General features: G+C 32.6%; 1 protein-coding gene across 4 annotated transcripts; it reads left to right on the top strand.

The window, feature by feature from the left end:
* The first annotated feature begins 4,896 nt into the window (after window positions 1-4,896).
* On the top strand, window positions 4,897-18,381 carry LOC105337301 (protein unc-93 homolog A). Of its 4 annotated transcripts, XM_011441964.4 has the most exons (6): window positions 4,897-5,043; window positions 8,888-9,079; window positions 11,106-12,268; window positions 13,729-13,864; window positions 15,340-15,471; window positions 16,908-18,381. In XM_011441964.4, the coding sequence occupies exons 3-6, from the start codon at window positions 11,135-11,137 to the stop codon at window positions 17,132-17,134; spliced, it is 1,629 nt and encodes a 542-aa protein (XP_011440266.2). In that variant the 5' UTR covers window positions 4,897-5,043; window positions 8,888-9,079; window positions 11,106-11,134; the 3' UTR covers window positions 17,135-18,381. The 4 variants fall into 4 exon arrangements, with proteins under 4 accessions (XP_011440266.2, XP_019926608.2, XP_065935426.1 ...); XM_020071049.3 differs by lacking the exon at window positions 11,106-12,268 and having other exon boundaries at window positions 4,900-5,043; XM_066079354.1 differs by lacking the exon at window positions 4,897-5,043 and having other exon boundaries at window positions 8,787-9,079.
* The last annotated feature ends 68 nt before the right edge of the window (window positions 18,382-18,449 follow it).

Genomic DNA, 18,449 nt, shown 5'->3' with positions numbered 1-18,449 from the left:
TTTTCCGATATCGGGTTTTTTTTCCCCCTTTCATTTTATGGTGGTAAAGTCAATTTATTTATCGTTACATGTAGGTGTAAATTCTGATCCACTGAAGTCATCAACAAAGAGACTTAGATCTAGCAAAACCATAAATATCTTATTAGTTATTATAGTGAACACGAAAATACAGTGCACTCATTTTGAATATTTCTATCTCTTATAAGATAATTGTACATATTAGAATGCACGATTTATTTTAAGGAGGCTGTATACATTTGGCACTCCTTGTAAAACTTGTCTAGTATTCAATTATGAATTAAGGAGGCTGGATAGTCAACAAATTAACCACCTGATCTACCGGGAATTTTAAGATATGAATTAACTATAAACTATCATTTAGTGAAGAAAAAAACCATATAATTAGTCTGTTCAAATTTTCGGTATTTTCTATATTTTTATACATCTATAGAGCTCTTTTTCTATATAAAGGAGATCAATAAAGTCTAAAAATGGTCACAGCCATCGAGCCCTCTCAAGAATGAGATTTTAAGATAGAAATACAAATGTAAAATGATTTTTAAAATCAAAGACAAAATTTTATTATTTCATATATTGGATAACGATCTTTAAGTTTTGTTCTTTATATCCTCCCAATGCAACAAGCTTCCCACAGGATATACACGTAGCATCGCTATTTAACGTGTGTGACACGGTGTGTTTTTTGGATGGCTAGTTTTTAAACTTATACGAAATCAATTCTTATTTGATTAATTTTTTCTTTAGCATAGCCTCTAAAATAAGAGTTAGCTCGTTTTGATTTCCAATTAATGGACAGTGATCTGTAGGTTTTATATGTTCGAGATCAGCTGCAGTTTTTACTATCTTGGGGGGGGAGTTGATACCTGTGCGTCGATCGCTATTGAATTGAGGTTTAACTGAGCGCTCGTTGATTAATAAAGGGGTAACATAAAATCTATATGTAAAAATTATGACATTTCGCTTATAAACTACGGAACGCTGGCGCCAGAGTAACTGCTTATTTTGTAGTAGTGGACACGCTTTGACGGATCCAAGTCAGAGGGAGTTTGCATCAAAGTATATACTTGCAATGAACAGTGAATGATTACGCAAAGTGAATAAATTTACTGGTTACACCCGTGTAACGTGATTAAAAATACCGAGAAAAGAAAGCTTTTTTTTTTGGAAGCCCCAAAATTGCGGCGTTATAAAGAAAAAAATGTTTTGAATTTCTTTCTTCACTATATAACGAGGAATCGACTAAGAAAATTTTAGTCGATGGTCGGCGTGACCGAGCGATAGTTGAGTACCAGTTGATATTCCATGTTTAAAGCCAAGGTGTAGAAAGTTTCACATAAAATTGAGAAATATAAATCTACATTGCGGAGACTGAAATTCTTTTAGAAAAATAATGAAAGATATATAGTAAATTACAAGTTGAAAAGATGTATAAAAGGATACATTTATAATTTACAAAACTTGTTGCACTTATTTTCCTAAGAGAAAATGTCGGTTCGCATCTTCTCAGGCTTTACCAGTAGAGGTCGGAAAAACACCTCGAGTATATTGTTAGAATTTTTACCGTTTTTCTTGGAAAAAGTGTTGAAATAATTTACAGTCTCCGGGTTGTGCAATTCCTCTCCTTTGTGATTAGTAGAAAATAAATGATGTGAAAATTTACATTTATTTCATTGGTTGAAATACTGTTCTGCGCAAGGGAGATAAGTTTCTGATGATCGTTTTTACATACTACTTAACAATTTTCGTAGATTTCAAATCTTAAAAAGAACCAAAAAATGGCTATTAATGAAATTCAGGCTTTCATTTTTCAGTTTACTAGTTGAGAGCAATATTCTGTAATATCTGTTGAAATAATTTGTTCTTTTTTTTTTTGATTATACAAATACCAATGAAATCTTATACAGTATGGCGAATATTAGTAAACAAGTTTGTATATGAAATACGGTAAAACTATTATCAGTAAAACTGATTAATACTGGATGCAGTTGTATTGACTTTGATTTTACTATAGTGATACGACCCTTCCTAAGATCTCTTTTTAGCTCACCGAGACGAAGTCAAGGAGAGCTTATGCTATACCCTCGGCGTCGGCGTCGGCGTCCGGACCTGGTTAAAGTTTTTGTTGCAGGTCCTGTATCTAAGCTATTACTTGTCCTGTCTTCACCAAACTTGCATGGATGATGCATCTGGACCTACTTATGGACTTGAAAGACTTGGATGCTGAATCTGGGTCCTAAATTTCAGATGCTGGAGGAGGTTAAGGTTGTTGGACCAGGTTAAAGTTTTTGTTGCAGGTGCCCTTTGATAGCAATAACTTAGTTACTGCTGGTCCGTACTTCACCAAACTTGCATGGATGGTGTGTCTTATGATACTGATGCACCAGACAGGTTTGAGTGCTGAATCTGAGCTATAGGTTGCGGATGCTGGAGGAGGTTAAGGTTTTTGGAGCAGGTTAAAATTTTTGTTGCAGGTACCCATTGATAGCAATATCTAAGTTACTACTGGTCCTAACTTCACCAAACTTGTATGAATGATGCGTCTTATGATACTAATGCACCTGACAAGCTTGAATGCTGAATATGAGCAATAGGTTTCGGATGCTGGAAGAGGTTAAGGTTTTTAGAGCTGGTTAAAGTTTTTGTTGCAGTTGCCTGACAGGCTTGAATGCTGAGTGTGAGCCATAGGTTTCGGATGCTGGATAAAGTTAAGTTTTTTGGAACAGGTCACAAGTTTAAAAGATGATAGTACTATTTCAAACTTGCATAGTTGATTTAACTGTAATATGAATGAATCGCAGAGGTAACTTCAGATGCAGAGCTTGATCTCCTTTATCAAGGATGCTAAAAAATAGTTCTTAGTTATTACAGGTCATAACTTCACCAAACTTGAATGTATGGTGTGTCTTATGATACAGATGCACCTGACAGGCATGGATGCTGAATCTGAGCTATAGGTTGCGGATGCTGGAGGAAGTAAAGGTTTTAATTGCTAGTGCCCTCTGATGATGATATCTTAGTTATTACTGGTCCAAACTTCACCAAACTTGCATGGATGATGCGTCTTATGATACCAATGCACCTGATGGGCTTGAATGCTGAATCTCAGCCATAGGTTTCGGATGCTGGATGAGGTTTAGTTTTTTGGAACAGGTCACATGTTTTATAGATGAAAGCTTGCATAGTTGATTTAACTTTATTATAAATTAAACGCAGAGGTTGCTTCAGATGCAGAGCCTGATCTCCATTATCAAGGATGCTAAAGAAATCTCCTACCTCACTCAAACCAGCTTGATAGATAGATGTGTTTGTTGATAAATGATATAACATGATTCCTATGATATTGTATGATATGAAACAATATTGTTTGATATGATATAATATGATATCATATGTTATATTATAAAAAGTTATACGATATGATATGATATTGCATCAATTTTTTTGATATTTTATGATATGATATTGTATCATGATATTGTTATGTATAGTATTGTATATTGTATAATATTATATTGTATTTTTAATATATTATTTTATCACATGGTACAATTACATAAGATATTGCAAAATATTATATTGTATCCTATGATACAATATTGTATATTCTATAATATTGTATCATACAATATTGTATAATATGATATTGGTTTCAGTAATATAGAATTACATCACATGAAATTGTATCATATGATGTTGTAATATTATATAATATTGTATCATACGATATTGTATGATATGATATTGGTTTATATATTATATTATCATATCACATGAAATTGTATTATATGATATTGTAATATATATTATTGTGTCATATGATACGATATGTATAATATAATAATGTATTTTATAATATTTTACTTTATCACATAATATTGTATCATTTGATAAGATACAATGTTGGAATCAAATTATATTGTATTATATGATATAATATCATATAATGTATCAAATATGTTTCAGTGTCACTCAATACAATATCATACTATATTATACAATATAATATCATGTTTCAATGTTATGATGTATTATGTAATATGATATTGTAATATAATACTATATTGTATTATATTTTATGATATTGTATTATGTGATCAAATACAATTAGGTATAACACAATACAATGTCATATCATACGTTACAATATCATATCTCATTATTGTTTATTACGGTATTTTATTGTATTATATGATATATATTATAAATATGACATGATGCAATATTTAATTTTATATCATTGAATTGATTAACATATGAACATATGATTATCATAAAAAAATTTATCAGATGATATACGATATTTTGTCAAAACAGAATCCATGAATATCCAAGATCATAAAGTATGATTTTCATATAAAATGATAAAGATGGTCTTATGAAGGTGATGTCTCATAAGGGTGATGCTCCGTCTCGGTGAGCTTAGTAATCTATGATTACCTATGTTTATCTACTACAGTCGATCTCAAATAAATAACACGCTGTAAACAAGTTTAAATTTTAAGCACGCACGCTTAAAATGCACATATTTAAAAAAATGTTCGGCACGCCATTGCATGAAGAAGGAGGTGACATTTATATAAAAAATAATTAAATTGTCTTTGATATCTTATTTCTGTTAAGAGTTTGCTCTGAAGACGGTAATATAAGCTTTTTTTAAAAGGCTAAACTTGTATACAAAATGAAGTCGCATTCCTTTAAATTAAGAATCGGCTAGGCAGCCTTGTATGCCACTTCTATGGAATATTGTAGGGTTCATGTATATCATTTATTAAAAAAAATTAAGTGTAGCGCACATATCAACATATAGTTAAGTGTGTTGCATTTATATCAAGTTTGATACAAAGGTGGTTGTCATGGACGCCTATGCAATACAATCGAGGTGTGTTTTCGAGTGTTGCCGGAAGACCCGAGAGTATGGGTTTTCCACTTTCGGTTTGGAATGAATGCAAATACCTTTTAAAACAGTTGCGTTCATAGTAACAGTATCATATCTACATATCTTGTATCTTTTTCTGCAATTGCGTAAGTAAAAGATTCTTTAAGTGTAATATACATGTATGTGTTGAATAATTAATGTATAAAATATATTTTTTTTTAACATGAAATGGTCTACAAATTGGGTCATGTCGTTTGTTTGAGTCATCAAATATTTTGTCGATTAACACTTTTTTCATTCATCGATAGTAGAATTATGTTGTTATTCAAATGACAACAAAGTACTGGTCCAAAGATATTTTATTATAATTATACGAATACGCTATTTTTTTTACAAGTAGAGTTAATGTTTAAAAATCTTCTCAAAAACTACAATGCTACAATTTGTGATATTACTACACAAGCATTCTAAGATAGTGTAGATTCTAAATTTTTAAAATCGTGACCCACGGACTAATACTGGCGCCGCAAGAGGGGTTAAAGAAATATATAAGGAAAATGTTTTAAAACTTTCTCAAGAACAACAATGCTACAATTTGTGAGATTACTTTAAAAACATCTTAAGATATTGTAGATTCCAAATTATTAAATCATTTTTATTTAAAGAAGTCAAAAAAATAAGAAAATATAGTGATCAATTTGTCATATTCAAATACATGTAGTGGGGTTATAATTTTTTAGATTAGTCATTTTAAATTTCGATCCCGACATAAATGAGAAACATAAAATCGTTATCGCAGTTCTTTATGGGAACTTGGACACGATTTGAGATCAAAAATTTCATTTTGATTTTTTATGTATAAAATGGTTAACTGGTGCATTTTAAATGATTGACCAAAATATTGAATGTTAAAGTCAAGTTACAAGCGAGATACAGAGGTAATAATTGGTTGTTATGTAAACAAAGCTCGAGTCTTATAGTTGTTTACCAAAAATGTAATGTAGAAAATTAGCATTTCTTAGAAAAAGACATGTAAAAAAACAAGTTAAACTAATTCAATATCTTCCTAAATACTATTATTAACAAAAGAAAGTTACATTTGATCGATACTTACACCAATACAACACATATGTAAAAAAAAAAAAATGACAATATTGAGCTTTGTTTACAAAACAAAGAACTATGAACTCTGTATCTTGCTTAAAATTTGATATTTGACTTTCAAATTTCGACATAGCATTATAAACTTCTATATTTATCAGCAAAAACATTGAAAATGGAAAAATAAAATTTGAAAATTTTAAGTCAAAACGTGTCCAAGTCCCTTTAAATTCAAACAACTTTAAAGGTGTGGATCTAAGTTCTTACGAAGTTTTGAGTCACGATTACACATCAGAGACAAAGGAACAAACGATAGTAAAGATTATGGAAAGAAAACGGTATTTTTTTTTTTTACAATGTAAGAATCACTGATAGACTATGATGACTTTCCATGTTTAGTTTAGTTTATAAAACAGATGAGAATGCATTATCCAATGACAAACAGTGAAGGTTCCTCGAAATACCAATATTTTTTCGATGGATCAAAAAAGATTATTTTTTTAAAAATACGATTTCACAAAACAGGGACGAATACCGACTCTCAATTATTTAATATGAGATTACTGTATGTTTATTTTAAATGAAATGAGAAAAATTGTTTTGACTTCAAATAGGGAATTTCAGACCTTAAAACTTGGCCGGTCTCATTCGATGTGTAATAGAATTGACTATATTTTTCCGTAAGAAAAAGAGGAAATTATACATGGTAGATGTTAATATATGTAAATCAATTAATTGTGTGTTCGATCTATTTCCTCTTGAAAATGAAAATCGTAGGTAGAAATGAAAAACTTTTAATGATAAGCCCACTAGTAACGCTTCATAAAATACGGCAAAGATTCTGAACGTAGATTTTAAAATTTCCATGAAAAGGTGTTAGTAAAGTCTTTTGTAAATAAACACAAGTATTCACGTGATGGTAGAACGAGTCTTCTATTTGATGGAAGAGCTGCCTGCTTGAAGTTTATGTGTTAAGTAAAAATGCGGTCAAGAAAATTGGAGACTAAACATTTCCCTCTGAAATCCAGGGAAAGGTTAAAGAGCACCTGACCAAACATCTCCAATGCTCTCGGCAAATCAAATCCTATAAAATGTTACATATTACGTTTGTTAAAAACGACAAATGACGGTTCTTCCCCTAATATCTATTTAGAAAGAATAAAACTGTTTTGTTCCTGATGAAAGCTTTTATTTCCTACATTATGTACATTGACTCGGCGCGTCCGTGAACAGGATATTGTCTCGTATGAATAATTGGTAAGTTATTGCTGAAGCTTTAGAAGTTGAAACGATAGAGTTGTTATATAATTGCTGACTTTAAAAGAAATTAACAACAACAAACTAGTTCAAACAGATCATTTTTATATATTGTTATAGCCTAATTTAATAACGAAGATCGATAGGAAAGTGCACTTAACATGTGGACTTGGCCTTTCTGTTGTACACATCTAGGCAAACCTTATTGTCAGATAATACACACAGAAGTAGGTCAGTATGGCATACATAGTGTTCATGAGAGAAATATAAATTTTCTTGAAAATACCAAAAAGACACAAGATATTTTCACTTTTTAACAATATTACTGCGTATGGTTACAACGCTTAAATATTTTCGCCTCGAATTAAGAATTTGTATATCGGTGAAATAAACAATATTGCAGTTTCAAAAGTTCCTAACCTATAGAATAATGTCTTGTCAGTAATATTTATCACAGTGAGAACTTCGAAGGTGTTTGGCATATAGTAACACTTAAATTGCTTAATGTGTTCCCCAGCTATATGCTCCCCCTGATGCCATGCAAGGGAAGAATTAAATCATTGTCAAAGTTACTATTTCTGTCACTCTTTGAGACTGGTGGAAACAGCATTTTATTACAATAATTTCACCTAGCCAGTTTTTTTATGTTTTCGTATTACTTGTTTGCGTTCAACAATATTGTGCAGTCAAGATGCATGATGTAATACGGTACATTGTGTAACAAATTCATGTACACGCATAACGAATATCGACTTCAATGCTTATGCATTGCCACGTTCGCATCAGCAGTTAATGAATTAAAATAAATATTCACATTATAAAATAAATTATTTTAAATCAACACATGTCTAATATGACCAAATGTCCTGCATTCTCCATGAAAATAATGAGAACGAAAGGTCGTCCAGTTTCTTTTTTGCCCCTTTAACCCTATTAGGCAATCTTAATTTTTTCATACAAATATTTACAGTTTTAATTAGAAAGATTGAGCGGCTTCAAAACGGGGCGAAACCGTTTGCAACTGTAGAAAAGCGAAAAACGCGGGGCGAAAATATTAAACCCTGTATACAATATTTTCATATCATGAAAACTGGTATAATATCGAAGGAATGAATCAGCAAAGAATACACAGCACTCGACAAGGCTGTTGTTTAACATGTTACAAAGGACTATCGACTATTTCCTCTCAAAAAATACATACATGGCCTCCAATATTGATCTATAATTAATTTAAGCTGCCTTAATTACTGTGTCAAGGTTTTTATTAAGAGACATACTTGTCTTTTTATTTTATTAATCACAAACTAAGCCTTACATGTAAGTATATTTTGTTCTGAACTTGTTGGAAACATTATTTGATCGCACTAATGCCAAAAACCTCATTCCGTTTTTACATTGAAAGTATTTCTCCATTGCATCACCTGCCCTACCTGTATTAATGATGCAGCATATCAAATACGCAAGTATTTACCCATTCCTTTTGACAACTTCATTCTCCTAATTTAAGTATCATCTCTAACATTTCAACAGTACAACCTAATAGCATCCGGCTACCTGTCACGGATCAATATATCGATTCAAGCCAACTTTAATGATCTCTCCGGGTTTTATGATTTTTTTTGTGTGCTCTAGATCACTGCAGGAGGAGTGATCGGGCTACACATCCAGAGATCCAGCGACTAACGAGGGGAAGACTTGTGTGAGTCACGGTGCGGAAGTACCTCCTCGGAAAGCTGCATCTCTCAATACGCTGCACTGTGTAGCAATGGATGGCTTACCTACCGGTCCACAGTATATGAGTTCGTTAAAATAAGATTGATAAAAGTAAGTGATTCAATTATCATGCTTATTGGAAAAATCGGAGAGAGAGAGAGAGAGAGAGAGAGAGAGAGAGAGAGCATGCATTTGTGTTCGATGTTTTGTATAAGAAGGAAACTAAACTGATTAGCGTGTGTGATAACGTATTAATTCAAAGAGCTGATAAAATATAAGTAATTGTTATTTCGTTTAAATTACCTACAATATGGGGCGTTTCAAAGAATTTACGTAATCTTGTGTTAACATCGAAACGTATTGTGGTTTCTATTTTTAGATCAACGCTAGCAAAAATGTTGCAGCATGAGAATAGGACCGAAAGCTAGTGCATGTTCTAGTAAATTCAAAGTTTATTCAAACAAGTTGTCATCATTTTGATTTTACTTTTAGTTAAACTACTATGCAACAGCAAACATAATTTCAAACACGTATTATTTTGTATGCAGCTTTTAAAGCAACAAGGAAACAGGATGTGAAACATATTAACTTGCTTGAAAACACAAGAATGTAATTAAGACTTTGGCTTGATTATTTTTTACCTTATTCACTTTTTGTATAAGTTTAGATTTTTGATAAACCCTCTAAATAGACAAGGACTTTTGTAAATTAAATAAAAACGCCCTTATATGGGCTTTATGACCATATGATGAATCTGTGGTACTCAAGTCGCTTTTTGTGGATTTATTGAAACGGTGAATAATTATACATGTACACAAGAACATCACATTCAATTTTAAGCTCCATTTCTTCCATTATTATATCTAGCTTTTAGTTGTGTTATATGAACGAGGCGATTTTTGTATGAACCTAGAGCTTTGACAGCATAATGAGATTTCTCTGGTTGTCTCACACAGAGAGATAAAAAATGATGAAACATTACACGTTAAGGCTTCTTTCCCGTCTGGGGCTACATTTGGCTGTCAGTTTTCCATTTGTTAGTCAATATATCTTATTAGCATTCGATCCCATCGCGATGCAAAGTACAGATCTTGTCCAAATCCACAATATCAAACTGGAACTTGTCCGTATGGTAATTTTGGAATTTTCCTTCTTTCCTGTCCTTAACGTGTCGTTCTATCACACCAGAAATCTCTTGAGTGACGTCACAATTTGCCCACCTTAACATTATTTGTGTCAGAGTTCAACACCCTGAATATGGCGTGGTTCGAGAAGTACCAATCGCCATAGTTAAAACCGTTTCTCCTCTGGGATTTCTGTTCGTTAACATTTTGCATTGAATCAATAAATCTGACTTGCCCGATCTACTGTTTTGTTTTCCCCACGACATGCAAAGATGATGATTCTGCGCTGCCGCATAAAAAAGGAAGAGTTCCCCTTAGGAAGTCTGCACGATGCTTGATTGAAATCATGAAAATTTGATTAAAAATTGCCGAGGATCTCTAGATTTTGGGCATTCTTTGGGACTCCATTTACCTGCAAACTTGTGTACTTGCAGATTAGAATCGATATAAATTGGACTACAAGTAGCTGTGAAGGGTTAAGTCATCGATATTAGTTATTTAATCCTATGCTCGGAGCACATAATTCATTGCTAGAGGAAGACATTATAGAATCAAATTAGACACACACTTTGATATTAATTTTGTTATTTTATAGTCACTGTAATGGAAAGTTATTATCGAATATCTCTTGATTGACCTTAGGCCTTTTCCTCACAATTGAAATAACAATGAAAATGCCAAAATACCATGCTACATGTGAACCGCAAACTAATTTTCCATAACCATTTAATAGTGGATCCAAAGCAACATTAATTGCAGAACTGTTCAATCAATGAGTTTCATAGTGAAAATGGCCGTCATAGATCTCAGATCTCCCGGTTTCAAAAGCATAAAACTGTAGCGTTGTATTGATTGCTGCAGCAGACACACAAAAATGTTCGAGTATGGAATTTGTTAGTTTCCCGATAACCGCGTCCGATGGTATCCATTCGTTATCAGTGATATAATTACTTGGGTTATTGTTGATGTAATCTTCAAAGTAAGTAACATTTAAATTTAAATTTCTGTTGCAGAGGTCAGTGTGTAAATTTTGAAAACAAAAATGATGGCGAAGGAGAGCGAGGACGAAGACCAAATCACAGACGTTGTTTCTCACGCCGAGATGAGAGCCATGCTCTGGGGCCGACAGAGAGAAAAGAATGTCAGTGATAATTCAATGTCGTCTAAAGCAGACGACCAGGTGACGTCACATCGGGCGGAGAGACCCACTAGTCTCAGCGAAGAATGGAAGGAATTAAAGCGGCTTCGTAGTACTGACGGAACACCAGAAAACCTAAACATGGGGCCACCGAAAACGCACACTAAAGGCTCCGTTTGGAAAAATTTTGTCGCTTTGTGTACCGGACTAATGTTGGCTTTTATGTCCTTCTTGCCGCTTCGAAACATTCAAACCAGTATATTTTCAGACTATTATCTTGGCACAATTTCACTAGGACTTATATATGGAAGTTTTGTAATTGGTTGCATGATTTCGCCGTGGTTGGTACAAAATGCTCGACCGAAAGGGTTAATTTTACTTTCCTTGATTTCACATGTATTCTTTGTGACATCTAACCTGTTTCCCTCATTTTGGACGCTTTTGCCGATGTCAGTGCTTTTCGGATTTTTTCAGGCCCCTTTGTGGTCGGTTCAAGAACTTTTAATTGGAAGCTACGGAACGAGTTATTCAACTATAACAGGAATTAGGATAGAACGTTCGATTCATCAATTTCAGAGCGTTTTTGTCGTGTTTTGCCATACTGCACAGATTCTTGGAAATTTAATGCAAAGCATTACTCTAAGATTTGATGATAATTACAGTCATGCCAAAATTCCCACCGAGAAAAACCATATAACCATATGTAATAACTCTTCTATGTGTCAAGAAGAGTTCCACGTGACTTACGACGGAGATTTCGGCCAGAAATTTATGCGTTATTTTGCGGAGGATTTTGAAAAACTCGATTATTTGCAAATCTTAAAGTTGTTTTACTTGTGTCTGGCATGTTGTTCAGTCATTCTAATAGGATGCTGCCTGAGGAAGCCAGACATAATTATAAACAAAAGAAAAACACCATTTTGGGATAAAATCTGCGATGTTTCGAGCTTTTTTCGAACAAAGACATTTCTCATGCTTGGTTTATTGATGACATTTACTGGTATGCAGCAAGCCATTGTTATTAGTGACGTCACGAAGGTAAGCACCGCATATTTATAACTGTATTGGAAAATAGTGGGCTTTTTTTAGTTTTATCTTGTGCAATTTCAAAATATGGCTCGCGCCAATTTTTTTGCAAGTAAAATTTTCACACAAAAGCTCTGAAATTAATTTAATATTGCTTAAAATACAATTATCACTATTACCTAAAAATGGTGCATTAAAATAAAGGTTTCAAAAACATTATGTTAATCAAATCTTATTTGCTGAATATTTAAACTTCTTCCAAATTATGACATTTATTGTACATATTGCATCATAACATTGCAGTTCCCCCGTTGTTATATTTAACTGCAGATACCCCTAACTACCCAAAGGCGTAGTGTAAAGATAGTCCTTAAAATAATTGAATAAGGGACCAATGAGACAACATATGACGTATCCTATTTCGCATTCACATAAAAAATATTGCTATCTATGCATGTACCACTAAATATGAGTTGTTTCCAGCTTAGCTTTATTTCTGTATGCCGTTGACCTTTTGCCTGGTTCTAAAAATATTACATTAAGCACGTTTTTGCCCAAAAAATAATATGTATCTGAATTACCTTAGATGCAATATATGTACATGTGCTTTCATCATCATTGATGTCTAAAAGTTTGCTTTTCCATCATAGATTCCATTCATTTCTTATTGTCATTGTGTGATGGATATTTCATTATGTTGTGGATGTAGATATCTTAAATATTTGTTTTTTTTTAAGAATCTTAAGATTGCATTTCTCTTGAAAATGAAAAATACTTTCTCATTACACTCATTATTTCAGCCAATTTTTTAATTTGATTTAATTCTACATATCTAGAAACTTTCTTTCAGAAAGGCTAGAAAAAAAGAGACTCGGGTTACATGTTCCGATCAGCTATATGATTTTACGAAAAAGCACGATGTGGATGTAAATGCATCAGGGTGCTATATGAATATTCATTGACCCATTCCAATGGCGTTAAACTGTCAGAAACGTTTTGGATTATAACAGGGCTAAGTGTCTTGTAGACTGAACTTGTTTCGTTCAAATAATGAGACCCACATGACACATAACAGTTCTTGCTCGTAAAATAAAGAGTCTTTAGATGGGTCCTCGAGAGACTGAAGTTCACGATTTGTATTGGTTTTGCGTTTAACATTCTGTTTTATTCCACAATAAGATTTCCCTTGCTATTAAGCGTCGTTAACAGATTTCTTGGTTTTGTTTTATCTTAAGTCTGCTGCACCAACCCATTAATCTTAAGATCCAGCAAAGTTTTACAAAAGCATGGTTTTAAATCGATCATCGAGCTCATATTTTCCCTCGAATGCTTCAAGGGTCATCTGAATTGATCTAGTGATAATCTTGATACAACAACATAATCGAAACGTTTTGTTAAGAGTGTAACCACAAGACTTTCAAAAATGTTTATGTACCATAACCACCATAATGCTGATTTTTGTTTGTTTCCAGATGTACGGGACGAACACATTAGGACTGGGAATGATTGGGTACATCATGATGTGCTATGGAACCTCTCAGCTGGCCATGTTGTTAATCATTGAAAAACTGCAGAAGAGACTAAAACCAGTTGTGTTTGTTCTGAAAGGTAAGGGGATATAGTACTGAATGTATCTACGCAATAATAAAAGGTCTTAGTTAGCAACACTGAGTGCACAAACAAGGTGCCAAATATTAAAAGTAGAAAAATAATTTTTGTTTTAAAGACTTGCATTTATGTATTCATGTAATTTAATGAAATATGATTGTGTAATGTTATATAACAAAAAAATCTGTCGTTGGCAGTTTCATTATTTTGCCATAAATGTACAATATGAATATTGATTTTATAGACCATGAATGAATCACTATATATTATGACATATCTATGCAAACAACGGCCAATGAATTATATACATCCTTATCATACAAATATCGATTTTCACTGGTACGCCGTTTGTGATATAAACATTTCATTAAATATGCCTAAAAGTTTATCTAAAAAAGATTTTTCTTAATACGGAGACATGGTGACACAACAATTGCTTAGTTCCTTGATACAAATAAATTTAAAATACCTTATAAATCTTATGTTAACATGCTCATTCATAATTAAATGCTTAAATTGGTTAAGCTTTTCTGACTGATTTGCAAAATCAGAGTTTTACAATAGTATACGGAGTATACACTATATGACGATCCGCAGAAGTCGAAACAGATGCTACAATTGATGGATTTTATGTGTATCATACCTCTCAAGACTAAAACATCCGCACGTACGTTTTCCCGCCAAAAGTGCAATTTGTAGAATATTCAAATATGTCACCTGATATGACATTGCTTGAAGAGTTTATTACCTTGGCACTGGCATTATCATCTGGCACAGTGGTCATTGTTTTTCCGTTCCATCATATTACAGGATGCAGCACTCCTTCAACTCTATAAGCATACTATGATTCTAAATCGTTAATATATCATGTACCATATCATTCTCTCGTGCAAATTAGTTCTATCTAAATGGCGAATAAAGTTGTTAAGAAATTGTTTTCTTTGAATGATAAATGAACATTTTTTTTTATTGAAGAGCAAAGCAAAGAACAATTTTGCGTGAAAATTAAATTGTATATGTTAATGTAAGAAAAATTATAATAAAAACCGGTTATGGGTGCCATTTTGCACTACGTGTATATCTATATATCTAACGAAATTTAAATTTCAAACACGTGACGTATATATCAAATGACCTAACATTATTCTACTTTGAAGCTAAACATATTTATATTATCTATTTAAGTAAAGAAAAGGGGTGCATAAGGTTTAATCAAGATTTACAACAACTAGAATTGAATCATAGATCGCTGTCCTCTGGAACTTAGCTTAAATGAATTTGTTTCCTGTGAGATTTTCTTTAGGAAGCTTATTGATCGGGTATATGTTGTGAGACCAAAGAAAAATCCGACAATCCCTGTTACTGGTCGATTTCCTTTCGTGAATATACAATCAACTGCAAATTGAACTAAAACGTACTGTAGAAATGCGAGTAATTTTTTAATGAAATAACATGTACATTTAAACTCTTTGAAGGTTTCCTGGTCACACAAGGTCTTCTGCTTGTGCTTTACATCTGGGAGCCTCGTTCTGATTCTGTTTACAGTATTCTAGGATTTATGTCCCTTTGGGGAGCCGTGGATGCCGTTTGGCAGTCGCAAGTGCAAGGTAAGGACCGCCAAATAGTTCCCATATCTATCTTTACCAATATTGTTTCCATATCACCTCCATTTGTTTCCTTGTCTGATAGAGTTACACTTGCAATTAGCAATATCTCATAAGTCATACGTTGGTTAAGTGCTGCAGAGGGGCAACCATTTTGTATAATTTGGCCATTTGTTCGGCTGTTGTTTTGAAGAGCATTTCTGCTCACATGTAGATGATTGTATATTCATATTTTATTTTACATTAGGCTTTTATCTGTGTAACTTACATCATGCATTTTATCTAAGCAGTATATATTTTGTTCCGTCTCTATAGGTCGAACCTGTTGCCGTAATTACTGGAACTTTTATCCCATTTGTTTCAATATTAAGATATTCAAAATTTTTGACATCTATTTATTTTCATTCATCATGTTGTCAAAATGTATAATGGTTTAACTGCCCTTTCTGCCTTGGCATTAATAATACCATCTGACAAGTTGAAACAGTCGACAGAGGGAACTTCTCTGAAAAAGAATTTCATCTCTGCCTAATGTCCATTTTATGGCACCGATCCAAAATACTGTAAAATACGCAGCAAAAAATATTCCTTTCCGGGAAATTGATTGCGTCGTTCGGAGTGAATTGTGAGGAAATAAATGAGTCGCATTTAGAATAAAGTTTCTATCAAATCTGACTTTACACGAGAATGGATTCACAGGCAATCGATAAATTGAATTACAGATCGCGTACTATATCTTTTCTCAGGGGGAACGAATATTAAGCGGTTTTAGCATAATAAATTGGTAGAAACTGCGTTTTTTAGTTTTAGCCTTCTATGATAAAATTTACATATATTTTTTTTTCTCATTGACAGTTAGATACATACTTATCTGCTGTTTTGTAATTCATTAGTATTTATTTTTTAATAGTATGTGGTGAAGATTAAGTGTTATTTTATTACACAGTTTACAAGAGTATTGTAGTGGAGTAGGTTAAATCACGAAGATTTAGCTTGTGTTTTACATTAATTAAAAAGGTTCGCAAAACTTGGTGTTTGTTATTAAAGGATACAAGGAGTATGTTTAGTTAGGGGATTCAATTTTACCACAAATTGAAAGTTTCCAGAATGTTAAAAAAATAACCGATTTTTGACTTCCTTATACCGGTATACATTTGAGTGTTCCTTATCCGGAGGATATAGCTTTGAAACTTTCATCTCCATGTAACAAAAGTTTTCATCATCGTGGACATAATTTTCACAGAGTCCATGATAAAATGACATAACTAATGTCAGCAAAAATTGAGTTATCTTTCTTTACTCATATTCTACTGTATACTATGTCTATACAAGATATTTTACCGCAGATAAAACACACAACAAACAAACAAACAAACAAATGCAACCAGTCAGGTCTCTGACTTTTGCATTTTTGATTACCTTGCTCTTCTCTGTTGAAGGTATCTTGGTGTCGTCTGCTGCGCGGAAGGAGCCGGCTGTCATCTGCTACAGGGTGTGTCAGGGAGTGGGGCTTTGTGTTGTCTTCTTTTCCTCCATCGTACTCAGTCTCCTGTACAAAGTTTGTTTGATCGGATCTACACTTGTGTTAGGAGTCATTGGGTATCTTGTAATGGAGGTGTCTAATAACCCAGTCACACCGCAGGAGAACCGAGCGTTCAGTGTATAACTATATTTGTTTATGTTTATATTTCCTTTAATTGTTTCAATCTCTTTATCACGATTGGATTATTGGTTAAAATCATGTACATTTTACAATACATTTTTTTAATTCCAATCCTTGAATTCTAATCTAACTGACAGTGTCACATTATTCGTTACACGTAACTGGGTAGATCAGTAGTTCTTATTAAGCAAGTAGGATACACAAGTAGGAATCGAAAGGATAAAAACCATTTTAAAAGCAGTACAAAAGTAATAATTTTGTGTCTGAAACTTGTGTATTAGACATCAACATTTGAAAATCAACGTATTGTTTTAAAAAATAAATTGATATCTTTAGTGTTTATTGTGAATATGAAGGTAGTAAACGGGTTATGTATATTTTCCTCCTACGTTTGTTACCTTCATAGCATGTATGAAACAATAAAGACAGCATATATATCTAATTCATTTTAATAACTTATTAATAAAAAGTGGGTAAAAGTACGTAATTTGTTTTGCTGTTGACCAGAACCTTTCAAAGAAGGAACAGCCAATTGTCAAATTATATAAAAAGGTCACCATGGTGATAACAATATCTTTGACGTCTTCAGTCTGTAAATTCATGATCTCAATGTAGCTTTAGTTTCATTTGATCAAGAAATAATCCACACATAGTCAACTCTTAAAGTGCAAAAACGGACATCAATGAACGGTGTAAGAATTGTTTATTTTATTAATTAAAGTTGACGCTTGATTATAATAAAATAAACTGTAGATTTTAATATAATGTTATTTTATCTAAATTAGTAGAACAAAAGTGACAGCACATTATATACAAGACACATTTTCTAAATATAATTTTTTTTCAGTTCGTACATGAGCAATATTATTGTAAGCTTGTCTTTTAGCAAGTATTTTGCTGCTGTATATTTATACATTTTTATCTTTTTTTCATGCAAAGGTAATACACTCTGAGCTTTGATATACACTGTCTAATTTTAATTTTGCCTTTGGAACTTGTTCAGATGTAAATTATATGAGTTCTAAAAAATATTAAAGGGGCATGGTCACGATTGGTCAAATTTTATTTTTATGTTTTTATTATTTACCATGCTTCGGAAATGCATTTCTAATGATCAAATTAAATTTGAGAGTCATTCGTAGAGTTATAAGCAAGATACAGGGCCCACAATTCTTTGTCATGTAAACAAGGCTCGTGCCCTTTTTTTGTTTACATAGGTTCAATATACCAATAAAAAATCTTTTTCCAGATTATTTGTCTATTTTTTTTTCATTTATTTAAGCATAGATAAACAGTTCCTAATGTTTAACACGTTCGT

The sequence above is a fragment of the Magallana gigas genome, chromosome 3 (assembly GCF_963853765.1).
Source record: "Magallana gigas chromosome 3, xbMagGiga1.1, whole genome shotgun sequence".
In the NCBI taxonomy this organism is placed as follows: domain Eukaryota; kingdom Metazoa; phylum Mollusca; class Bivalvia; order Ostreida; family Ostreidae; genus Magallana; species Magallana gigas.
Note: the sequence above shows the minus strand (reverse complement) of the source record. Positions and strands in the feature narration are given on the sequence as shown.